Source organism: Carica papaya, chromosome 5, assembly GCF_054855325.1.
Source record: "Carica papaya isolate Zhongbai chromosome 5, ASM5485532v1, whole genome shotgun sequence".
Classification (NCBI taxonomy): Eukaryota; Viridiplantae; Streptophyta; class Magnoliopsida; order Brassicales; family Caricaceae; genus Carica; species Carica papaya.
Window position 1 is genome coordinate 4737408 of NC_142313.1, and position 12591 is coordinate 4749998.

At 39.7% G+C, this 12591-nt stretch overlaps 2 protein-coding genes across 2 annotated transcripts; one reads left to right on the plus strand and one right to left on the minus strand.

The window, feature by feature from the left end:
• On the plus strand, positions 1-3474 carry LOC110807713 (Leucine-rich repeat protein kinase family protein). The gene is made up of 4 exons (XM_022032918.2): positions 1-540; positions 1173-1433; positions 1551-2417; positions 2688-3474. Exons 1-4 carry the CDS (start codon positions 117-119, stop codon positions 3164-3166), a joined length of 2031 nt encoding a protein of 676 aa, XP_021888610.2. The 5' UTR covers positions 1-116; the 3' UTR covers positions 3167-3474.
• A 5-nt stretch (positions 3475-3479) lies between these two features.
• CRR4 (Pentatricopeptide repeat (PPR) superfamily protein) lies at positions 3480-6701 on the minus strand. Its single transcript, XM_022032908.2, has one exon. The coding sequence runs from the start codon at positions 6550-6552 to the stop codon at positions 4636-4638; it is 1917 nt and encodes a 638-aa protein (XP_021888600.2). The 5' UTR covers positions 6553-6701; the 3' UTR covers positions 3480-4635.
• Positions 6702-12591: the final 5890 nt, after the last annotated feature.

Genomic DNA, 12591 nt, shown 5'->3' on the forward strand with positions numbered 1-12591 from the left:
TGTGCGATCAGCTTATCTCCCTCGCCAAACTGGGACTCTGCACACAAACTGCTGAGCGCAGAGATTCGAATCCTCATTTTCCAACTCATTTTCCTTCATTTTCTCTCAAACCAAACATGACTCTTCTCTCTTTCTACATCCTCTCTGTCTTTCTCTTGCTTCCTTCAACATTCTCTTCACCTGCAGAGCTCGACGTTCTTCTCCAAATCAAATCATCTCTGGACCCAGAAAACCGCTTCTTAACCTCGTGGGTGCCCGGGGCAGACCCATGTAGCAGCGTGTCGTTTGATGGCGTGGCGTGCAATGAGGAGGGTCACGTTGCCAACATTTCCCTCCAGGGGATGGGTCTGTCCGGCAGTATACCGGCAGCTGTGGGTGGACTCAAGAGCTTGACTGGCTTGTACCTACATTTCAATTCCTTGAATGGGGAGATACCGAGGGAGATTGCAAGTTTGAGTCAACTCAGCGATTTGTATCTCAATGTCAATAATCTCTCGGGAGAAATACCTTCCCAGATTGGCAACATGAGTAACATTCAAGGTTGGTTGTTTTAGTTTTTTCCCTTAAATTTGCTATTTTTTTAATTAAAAATTGATCTTTCTTTGACTGATTTATTGGGTCTTCATTCTCTTGAACTGTTGATAGTTACTGCATTTAGGCTGCCATAGTATTAATTGCCACGGACAGCTTCGAGACTTGTTAAAAAAGTTATTGAAGTTCATTTATTGCACCAAAAAGCTTCATTTACTTTCTTTTTCTCCTCAACTCTTCCACAGTTTATTCTACGTTTTGTCTCTTAAATGGGTCTTTTTCCTACATTATATACTTAGCAAAAGCTTTAATCTTGTTTTTAGTTAATGTTTTCTTCGTTGATAATCTTGTTTGTAGCAAATTGAATTTGTGATTTCCTTTTCTGGGTCTCCCACTTTTCTTCGCTGCTTTTTTGGGTTTCTTCTTCTTTTCGGATCTTCTATTACACGTTATCATGATCGGATCTCCTGGCTTACCTGAACCCAACATTTTAGATCCGGTCTTTTTGTTCCTGTCCTTCTTTGTTCTTTAGTTTGGCTAATCCAGTTGATTATTGAGCGACAGTGTGGGACTTTCAAGTTTATCAGTCCAGATAATTACGGAATTTTCATAGATTTCAATTTTGGTATTTTCATTTACAGTTCTGCAGCTATGTTACAATAAGTTGAGTGGAAGCTTGCCAACCCAGTTGGGATCTTTGCAGAAGCTGAGCGTCCTGGCATTGCAATATAATCAATTGACTGGGGCGATTCCTGCGAGTTTGGGAGGTTTGCAGATGTTGACAAGGTTGGATTTGAGCTTTAATAGCCTATTTGGCCCAGTTCCAGTTAAGCTGGCCGAGGCACCTCTGCTAAAAGTCCTAGACATTCGCAACAATTCCCTCTCTGGCATTGTATCTCCAGGTAAATAGTCTCTCAAATCTCGGTTGACTTCTTTTTTTTTTTTTCAGTCTGTTTCATGTGAGTAGAAAAAAAATGAGGTGGAAAAGTTTTCTCACTTGTTTCTCGTTGGAAATGAAGCTCTGGGGAGACTCAAAAATGGATTCCAATATGAGAACAATCTGGGGCTATGTGGAGTTGGGTTTCCAAACTTGAAAGCTTGCGCTGCGTCTGATCATTTGGATCCAAACAGGCCAGAGCCCTTCAAGCCTAACGGTCATTCTTCCCAGGATAAGCCAGAGTCTGCAAATTTCGACCATAATTGCAGTGGAAGCAGCTGTTCAAGATCATCCAGCAGCACACCTGTTGGTGTGATCTTTGGCGTGATTGGAGCTATTGTGGCAATCACTTTCATTGGACTTTTCACATTTGCATGGTACCGTCGTCAAAAAGAGAAAATTGGAAGTGCTACTGATGCTTCTGATGGTCGGCTCAGTACTAACCACTTCAAGGAAGTTTCCAGGAAGGGTGCTTCTCCTCTCATTAGCTTGGAGTATTCTAATGGATGGGACCCGGTTGGAAAAGGTCGAACAAGAAGTGGACTTTCTCAAGAAGTTCTTGAGAGCTTTATGTTCAATCTAGAAGAGGTGGAACGTGCCACTCAGTGTTTCTCAGAGGCGAATTTATTGGGGAAAAGTAACTTCTCTGCAATCTACAAGGGGATCCTCAGAGATGGATCGATAGTTGCTGTAAAATGCATTGCAAAGACGAGCTGCAAGTCAGATGAAGCTGAGTTTTTGAAAGGGTTGAAGATGTTGACCTCATTGAAACATGAAAATCTTGTGAGGTTGAGAGGTCTTTGCTGTTCAAAAGGGAGGGGAGAGTGTTTCCTAATCTATGATTTTGTCCCAAATGGAAATCTGTTGCAGTACCTTGATGTAAAGGAAGGCAGTGGAAGGGTTCTTGAATGGTCCACCAGAATCTCTATCATAAATGGTATTGCTAAAGGTCAGTCTGTATTCTTCTTCATTCAGGCTAAAATATTTTGACCCACTAGTGGTGAAAGATTTTGTTTGCACTCATCTATTAACGTATAAATAATTGACTGTGGGGATTAATCATCTAATATGATATTAGAACCAGAGATCAATAATAAATTAGGCCACAACCCGTATTAGTTCAAGGACTATTAATCATTTCCCTGATCTAAGAAATTGAGTCTAAACAACCTTTACTTCCTTTGTTGAATGTTGAAACATGATTTTCTTTTCTGATCAGGTATTTTATACTTGCATGGAAGCAAAGGGAGCAAACCTGCAATAGTCCACCAGAATATATCAGCAAAGAAAGTGCTCATTGATCACTGGTATAATCCTTCACTTTCTGATTCAGGCCTGCACAAACTCCTCACAGATGATATTGTTTTCTCAAAACTAAAAGCCAGTGCTGCCATGGGATATCTGGCTCCTGAATACATAACCACTGGCCGTTTCACTGAAAAGAGCGATGTATACGCATTTGGTGTGATCGTATTCCAAATCCTCAGTGGAAAATGTAAGATCACCCAATTTATGCGCCATGCAGTAGAGTTGGGAAGAGTTGAAGACTTTATTGACATGAATCTTGAGGGGAAGTTTGCAGTATCCGAGGCTGATAAACTAGGGAGAATTGCTCTGCTTTGCATCCACGAATCTCCTAATCATAGACCATCCATGGAAAATGTGATTCAAGAACTTGGATCAATCGCCACTTCTTGACTTTTTATTGAGACCTTGCCTCGATTTTTGAATGACGAGAGGCTGGCCTAAGGTCTTACTAACTGCTTGCTGATGCTGGTGTTGGTTGCTGATGCTGTCTAACTGTAGTGTTCTTCCTTGATTGAAAGTGTTGTATGTTTAAAGATGTAATGTTGGTCGTAATTTACCAGTAGAGAACCTCAAGTTAATGGAGACTGATAAGAAGGCAGGTGTACTGGAATCTGAAGCAATTATCTGGGTTGCATTTGGCCTTCTGTTCTTGTTAATGGAAACTTATAAATCATAAGGCAGTAGTAGAATTGTATTCATCATCTTTTTTTTTTTTTCAGAGGCTTGACGGATTTACTGCTCCATTAGTATTGCATTTCTATCAGCTTTAGCAGTTAGTTTATGGTCTCAGAGTGATTTCTTCTTTTATATCTTCCATTTGGAAAAAAGAAAAAGAAAGAAACTCCTCTTACATATCATATTATTGCATACCAAGCAGGTGTATCCTAATGCAGAATCTATGAATTTAAACACATAATGGTCTGCAAATGATGATTTTTACTAATGTTTACTGGATTATTATAAAATATTAAGAATTTATATTTTTTATAAATATTTTATGGGTAATGTTTACTGAATTATTATAAAATACTAAAATTTAGGAAGGAATAATAAAGTTTACCAAGAAAAGAAACAGAGTCTGTTATTGGGTCCTGACAGTAAGAAGCAGGTGTTATTTTGGTCTGAAAAATTATTTTTTGCATATGTACTTATCTTCCATTATGCAGGTTGAGCATTTGAAAGAGTAAATGTACTAGGTAGAAGAAGGGACCAGCTGTAGACCAGTGCAGAGATAAAAGATTCAGCAACTAGGCAAACCCAGTTCACAATTCTATACAATTTAGCTTTTGGCATTTTTGATGAGCAGTTTAATTTTAGCCTGTTATATCCACACACCTTCTATCCAATACAACACACACCTTGGCTTTATCACTTTTGTATTACCTTCTTGTGAACCTTTCTTGTCTTCTTCTTCACAAATGCTTTTGTGGGAAACCAAAGAAAAAAAAAAACAAAGGTCTGCTTTCTTTTGTCTTCTCTGTTCATTCTTGCTACCTGTGCTTCCCCTGCTAAAATAAAAAATAAAAAATAAAAAGAAATGATCCATGGCTAGTTTTGCTTGTCATTTTCCCATCCATTCAGAGAGAGAGAGAGAGGATAAAACTGGAAATTTCTATTGTGTCTTGAAGCTATAATATATTTGTGTTTGTCTTCTTTACTATTTTATGGTCATCTAGTAAAATTACCGCAAAGCATAATGTTTTAGAGCAACTGGGTAGCATCCCCCTAAAACTGAAGTATAGCTAAATACAATTGTATATCATGTAAGCAAAAGGGTCATCTAGAAAGGCCAAAATAAGCACATTGCTTACGATTGTTATTTACAATTGACTTGTCTTCCAGTTGAAAAATCTTCTGACTTACACATGCTGTTTACAATGGCAAATCTCCGAGTTAGGTGTTGATAAATTATCCAACAAGGAATATATCTCTGTAAATTGAGGGTGTGACTTATCTTGTACAAAGAACTCATGGAAATTTCCCTTAACTTCAATCCAGCTGCAACCGGGAATCTTCTTCAATTTTCTTCTCTTCATCATCATCCTAACCCTACTAACATCATTCCACATACCAAGACTGGCGAACATGTTAGAGAGAAGCACATAAGAACTCGAATTGTGAGAATCCAACATTATTAGCCGCTCAGCGACAGGCTCTCCTATGTTAAAGTTCATATGACTCTTACAAGCACTGAGTAAAGTCCTCCAAATCACATCATTGGGCTCAATGGGCATCCCCTCTATAAACTTCATTGCTTCCTCTAAGTGTCCAGCACGCCCTAGGATGTCAATTATACATCCATAATGTTGCAGCTTTGGTTCTAGTTTGTGCACTCTTCTCATGAGCTCAAAACACAAAATCCCTTCCTTAACCAACCCAGCATGGCTACAAGCATTTAGCGCTCCGATGAACGTGATATCATCTGGCTCTAGAGAAGTCCTCTCCAACTCCATGAGCAAACCAAAGGCCAATTCACCCTTGCCATGAACGGCCAGCCCACCAATCATAGCGTTCCAATGATCAACAATCTTTCCTTTTATGTCATAAAAAACCAACATAGCATTTTGTATATGGCCACACTTCGAATACATGTCAATAAGTGCAACACCTAGTTTTCGACCTAAATAGAACTTATTTCTCACTATGTAATGATGTATTGCTACCCCATTTTTGACAAGCCCTGATTGTGCAGCTGCTGAAAGAACTATTAACAAAGTGGCTTCATCAGGGGACAAGTTTTTTTCACTCTGCATCTCATGAAAAATTTTTAAAGCTTCCATGAAATAGCCATTTTGAACATAGCCAGCCATCATAGCATTACACACCACAACATCTCTAACGGGCATTTCATCAAACAAGGCCCTTGCTAGCTCAAATTCACCTTGTTTCGCATACCCATCGATCATGCTAGCCCAGCTGACCACATCCCTCTGGGGCATCGTGTCAAACAATGCTTGAGCTTCCTCCATCCTCCCGCATTTTACACACCCATCAATCATTGAGTTCCATGAAATCAAGTCCCTGTTGGGCATTTCATCAAACATCTGGCGGGAAACCTTGAGTCCACCGTCTAATTGTGCATAACCACTAATCATAGAATTCCAGGAAATTAAATTCTTCTCCTCCATTGGCATAGAATCAAACAGCTCTCTTGCCAAATCAATAAACCCATGTTTAACGTACCCATCGATCATTGAATTATATGAAACAGAGTCCCTTTTCTCCGCTCTGTCAAACACTTGGCGTGCAAAACCTAAACACCCAGATTTAACATACAGAGCAATTAAACAATTCTGCAGGAACAAATTCAGCACTATTCCCATTTTCCTTAACAACCCATGTACCTGCATTCCTTCCCTTACCATACCCAGTCGCGAACATGCCTTCAGAACCAAAGACAACGAGAATTCATCCACCCAAACTCCATTTTCAAGCATCAAACAGAGCATAACCAGAGCTTGCTCCGGGTCATGCCCATGAGAGTACGACTTGATTACAGCGTTCCAAAGAAAAAGGCTGTCGTCTTCTTTCCGACAAACCCTGAAAGCATGATGCGTGAAGAAGAGGTAGCGAGCAAATTCTAGAAGCGGCGGATGTGGGGAGGAAGTGAAGGCGAGGACGATTTTTGAGGTTAAAGCAGTGTTTTTTACGAAACCAGTTGTTATCAAGCGGGAGTGGATTTGATTTACATCGTTTAGGGTTTTGCATTGTTCAAGAAGAAGGAGAGTGGGAAGCGTGGAGTTCCATCCTTGAATCGAATTAGTGCAGATTAGCATTGAACAACTTCTCTTGATTTCTCTGTTAAGAGTTTTCTATCAGTTCAGGAGTTTTTTGGGGAGGAATCACTACAGGCTATTTGTGGCGCCGGATTAACGATATTTTCAACGGCTAAGGCGCGTTTGAAGCGTGCGAAATCTATTGTATTAAATTTTAATTTTTTACTATCACTTAAATAGATTTTTAATTATACAAATTTAATTTTAGTAAATTTTTTAATTATATAAACAGTAGAATAATTTTTAATTGATAACTGAAATGGGGAATCGACAAATATCAAATCCTTATTTTTCCAAAGTAATTTTATATTTAATATCATAATATATACAACAATTATCTGTTCAAAATTTTTAGATTTAAAAATAATTTTTAAATATATCAAATAAAACTATTATGAAAATATAAATAATAATTATATATTTATTTAATATAACAATATTTATAGTTCTTTATTTAAATAATTTAAATATAAAAATAGAAGTGATATTACTATGTAATTAATTAATTAAGTACAAATTCTAAAATTATATACTTCATAGATTTTCTATGACATTTTTTCTCAAATCTTAATCAAAACTATAGTATGATAATTTTTAATATTTTTATCAATTTTGTACTTTAATATAATTTTTATTCACTTAAAATAGTACTTACATTATTTTGTATAATTACAAAAATTATATTTTGTGAGTAGCACAAAGTACACATCTAGTAAAAGTAATAAAGACAAACACTATGTGGTGCTTTTTTCTAAACAAAAAATAAGAATAGTGTGCCGATATTAGTTGTAGATATAACATATGTTATATAAAAATAAATTTTAAATTTTAGTTAACTACAAAATATATACTATATAATTTTTAAAAATTAAAACAAAAATAACGGGATGATCCACTATAGTTATCTATTTGAATTTTTTAAAATAAAAAAATAATTCAATTTTAATTAAATACAAATGGTTAAGGATTATAATTGTGCGGATTTAATAAAATTCACCATATGGAATAGGTTTAGAATATATATTTAAAATTTTAAAGGATCCAGTTAACAAGTTATTTGACTTGGCCCACATCAATTATTAATAAAAAGTAAGTATATTAACTATATTTATATTAATAAAAAATAAATAAATGCAAATTTAACTTAGATTCATAGATATTTATATTTATACTATATATATTAGGTTAGAATTAGACAAGTTTTAGTATGGCAAATCTGAACCTGCTATGCTCTAATGCAATAACCATTACTATGTTAAGACATTACCTCATGCATATTTAGTACTATTATTTCCAAAACTATATCAAGCTAAGAAGCACAATTACTTACAAATACAAATAAACTATTAAGGAAGTCACTTGAGAGGGTTATTTGTATGTCACAATATCTATTGTGGTACTACAATTATATAATGGAAAGAAATATGATAATTGTTATATAAGTAAGAATTCAATTCATATATTGTAAACAACTTGAGTTTGAATGTATGCAATTTTGTAACACCCTGATCCTGAGATTTAGATTCGGGATGATAAATTTATATTAATAATAAATTTTGAAGTTTTTAATTTTAATTTTTTTAGAATTTTTGAATAAAATTATATTTTGAATGTATTTAAAAATAATTTTAAAAAGGAGTGGCCAAACTGAAAAATAAGGAATTAGCCATTTGAAATGAAATTTTAAAAATTAAGACCAAAATGCGAAAAAAAAATGGCCACGTAGGATGGCCACATCAGTAATGGTAGAACTGTTCTTTTAGGGTAGGATCAAATCCATAAACACTCTAGGAGCATTTATTCATTGAATTTTTTTTTTTCCATACAGAAAAAGGTTCTTCGTTAGGCATCTTAAACACTACCCTCTTACGGAAACAGTCTACATGGGCATGTTGGGCAGCAAGCCAATCCATTCCCAGTATTACATCAAAGTCTTTAATGTCTAGCAAAATTAGATTTACTTTTAACTTCCTCCCCTCTATATCTACCCTACAGGAATTAAACATTACATAAGTACATAAAGCGCCATTAGTTGGCGTAGATATTACTAACACACGATCTAACACCCGAGGTTCTATACCTATTCTAGATGCAAACATAGGCGATACAAATGAATGTGTGGCACCAGGGTCAATTAGTACTTTAGCAGGAATATCTGAAATGTAAAGTATACTTTGTATTATTTCAGAAGTGGCGGCCGCCTCTGACGCTGTCATGGCAAACACCCGTCCTTGAACCCACGGTTTACCCAGCTCCTTCGACAAACGGCAATCACACACATCCACCTGAAATTCGGTGTCATCCTCTGCCTTTTCTCTGTTTGGCCTGAGGGGGGTGGTGGACGTCTATAGCTGGACTCCCCTTTACTGTTCTCAACTTGTTCTTTATATAGTGCCTCCACTAACTGTGCCTTTTCTAACACCATCTGATATGAGGGTAATGCAAACACAGCCACCTGACGATACAGTTCCGATCGTAATCCTTTTTCAAACCTGTGGGCCTTCTTTGCCTCATTCATCATCACCTCGGGCGCAAACCGCCCCAAATTTATGTACCTCTCAGCATATTCCACCATTGATAACCTTCCTTGTCTTAGTTCGGCAAACTCTATTTCCTTTCGTTGCCTCAAGAAATCCGAAAAATACTCTGCATATAAGGCTTCCAGAAATACCTCCCAAGTGATTGGGGGAATTAGGGCTCTCCTTTTTAATTTCCACCAACGCTCGGCGGACCCTTTGAACATAAACGTGGCCAGTTGTACCTTCTAATCAGTGGTCACAGTGATCACTTCGAATAGTTTTTCGGTCTCCTTTATCCAATCTTCCGCCACCAATGGATCAACACCCCCATTGAAAGCAGGAGGGTTTAACCTTCGATATTTCTCAATATTGCTGGTATCCACTACACCCTGATGAACCTCTAGTTGCGGGATCGAGGCTGCCTCCGCCTGTAGTTCTCTATCTCTGATCATCGTGGCCAGACTCTCGACTACCCTGCAAAGTCGGTTAAAGTCCTCCTGTTGCACGCCAGGCGGTCTTGCCTGGTTTACCGATGGGCTAGGAGCCGGCCTCGGCTGCGTGGGAAGGGGCACTGCATGATACGGGGGCGGCTCGTGAAATACTGTGAGTGGCACCTGGTGACACCCTGGTGCTCGTTGCGGAACTCCCGGTGAGTCTCGTGGCCCTGAAGCAGTTTCGCGACGGGGTCGGCCCCGTCCCTTCTTCGTCACCTCCCTTGATCCACCTGCAGGATAGTTATACCAGTTAGTAGGTATTCTTAGTTTGCTCTGATACCAACTGTAACACCTCGTTTTTTTTTTCTTAACAGCATAAGATAAAGAACTCCTACGACTCGACACGCAAATCCCATATCATTCTAATTACACATAAGAGAAACTTGTCCACAGCTCATTATTCCAAACCAATTGTACATACAATTCTACCTTTACATCACATGGCAACACAATATCATACATTTCTAGAAATCAATATCCATACTAAAATAACTTTTATAAACTACTTTACGCCACAAATAAAACTTGTGCCCTATGGCACTAAAGACTGAGCTCCGTTACCAGCAGCTCGGATCCCGGCTCCGTTCCTACTCCATCTGTTAATGATGAGAAGTTAGTTCACATAACTCAATACGATAAAAATCAAGTTGCAGGTGTAGTATGCAGTGACAAGAAATTCAGAAATGTCTATATGCAATTATCCTACCCAACCCAAAACAAACTATAGAACTCCCCTACAACTAGCCATCAAGATCCTACCCCAAAAGAACAGTTCTGGTAATCAATAGCACATACACAACAACAATCCAACACCTCACATCATCAACATCGGCTACCCAGACTCACCACGCTACTTCACAACCTTACTAGGCCACCCACGCACACAAATACCATTAGCTCACGTCACCAACATCGGGGACCCATACTCTCTCCTCCACCTCTCGACCTCATGAGGCCACGCACACACACAATTACCTTCATTTCACATCACCAACATTGGCGACCCATATTCTCTCCTCCACCTCTCGACCTAAGTAGGCCACGCACACACACAAGTACCATCATCTCATGTCACCAACATCGGCGACTCATACTCACTCCTCTACATCTCGACCTCATTAGGCCACGCACACACACAAGTGTCATCATCGCACGTCACCAACATCAGCGACTCATACTCTCTCCTCCACCTCTCGACCTCATTAGGCCACGCACACACACAAGTACCATCATCTCACGTCACCAACATCGGCGACTCATACTCCCTCCTCCACCTCTCGACCTCATTAGGCCACGCACACACACAAGTACCATCATCTCACGTCACCAACATCGGCGACTCATACTCACTCCTCTACATCTCGACCTCATTAGGCCACGCACACACACAAGTGTCATCATCGCACGTCACCAACATCAGCGACTCATACTCTCTCCTCCACCTCTCGACCTCATTAGGCCACGCACACACACAAGTACCATCATCTCACGTCACCAACATCGGCGACTCATACTCCCTCCTCCACCTCTCGACCTCATTAGGCCACGCACACACACAAGTACCATCATCTCACGTCACCAACATTGGCGACTCACACTCTCTCCTCCACCTCTCGACCTCATTAGGCCATGCACTCACACAAGTACCATCATCTCATGTCACTAACATCGGTGACTCACACTATACCTCACCGACATGCCCCTACTCTCCCATCCTAAACCACACACTACCATCTACTCTTGCACCATTCTAATCCCAAGCAACTACACTCTCTGTCCCCTCCAACTTACCTCCCCCTACTGTTATGTTACACCTACTCCTTCATCTGAACCTCATCACTCCCCGATTCCTATATCCTAGTCCTCTCCACCGTACAATCTAGTACTCTTCTCTCACTCACCGCCCTCACGCCCCACTTCCCTTATCCTTTTGCCTCCTCCCGCTTCCTTTATACTTTTGCCTCCCTAGGGCGGTTATAAACCTCCCGACTCACTCTGTCTCAATCTTTACACTCACCCCTTCCACTGGACGTTCACTGAATACGTCGCTTTCCGCTCGCGACTCCCTCCGCGCCTCTACTCACGCACACAACTCTTCCTGTCATCTCAGATTTCCCCCCCACACTCACTAGATTTCTCACTCACTCTTCCTCTCAGTGGTCCTCCCTCTGTGCTTCTCGCACAACCTCCATTCTCCCCCACGGTTCCCCGTACGCCCCAAACATCGACATCCTCTCGCTTTCCACGACCTCCTCTGCGAACGTGCAGAATAATTCCAGACTCTACCGCTTATCTCCATCTCTCAGCTCCGTCACACCACCTACGGAATCCACAACCTGCAAATAGTTCACAACTCACACCACACCAAAGCAACTGAAATTTTCACCGTACCTTTTGTTTCCATCTTTTTTCCTTCTGCCGGTATCGTCGTCCGTCCGCGGCCTTTTTCCCTCTCCCTTTTCGCTCCCCTCTGCTCCGACTCTCTTCTCTCTCTTTCTGGAACCTTCTTTCCCTTCTTCTTTTCCTCCTTCCCGCTCTCTTCTTTCTCTCATTTTCTCTTTTTTTTTTCTTTTCTCTTCTCCCTTTCCCGACCTCTCGTTATACCCTATCAGCTTACTCAAAACGATGTCATTTTCCTCCATCCCAAAACGACGTCGTTTTTTCCCTTCTAAAATGATGTCATTTTTCCCCCTCTTTAAAACGGCATCATTTCCTACTTATATATATATATATTTTTTTCTAGTCACTATAGGTCCCTCCCCAACATAATCCAGTCCCCCTTCAGCAGGATCCAACTCCACCCGTGATGGACCCAGGCTACATCGAGAGATACAAATGACTTAATCCATCTACTTTTGTAGGGGTATCCACTATCGAAGAAGCAGAGTACTAGTTAGTAGAGACAGAGAAGGCGTTCAAAACCCTTAGGTAGTTCTTGAATAGAAGGTTATTCTTGCCACTTATATGCTCGTAGGTGAGACATGGCATTAGTGGCAACTGAAGCAGACCACTCTACCCACTCCAAT

What these genes read in the sequence shown, in the direction of transcription:
- CRR4 (XM_022032908.2), bottom strand. Translation starts at nt 6,552, where the DNA reads ATGCTAATCTGCACTAATTCGATTCAAGGATGGAACTCCACGCTTCCC.
- LOC110807713 (XM_022032918.2), top strand. Translation starts at nt 117, where the DNA reads ATGACTCTTCTCTCTTTCTACATCCTCTCTGTCTTTCTCTTGCTTCCT. An exon ending in CTCTGGCATTGTATCTCCAG is followed by an intron (nt 1,434 to 1,550) that starts GTAAATAGTCTC and finishes TTGGAAATGAAG; the next exon opens with CTCTGGGGAGACTCAAAAAT. An exon ending in CATAAATGGTATTGCTAAAG is followed by an intron (nt 2,418 to 2,687) that starts GTCAGTCTGTAT and finishes TTTTCTGATCAG; the next exon opens with GTATTTTATACTTGCATGGA.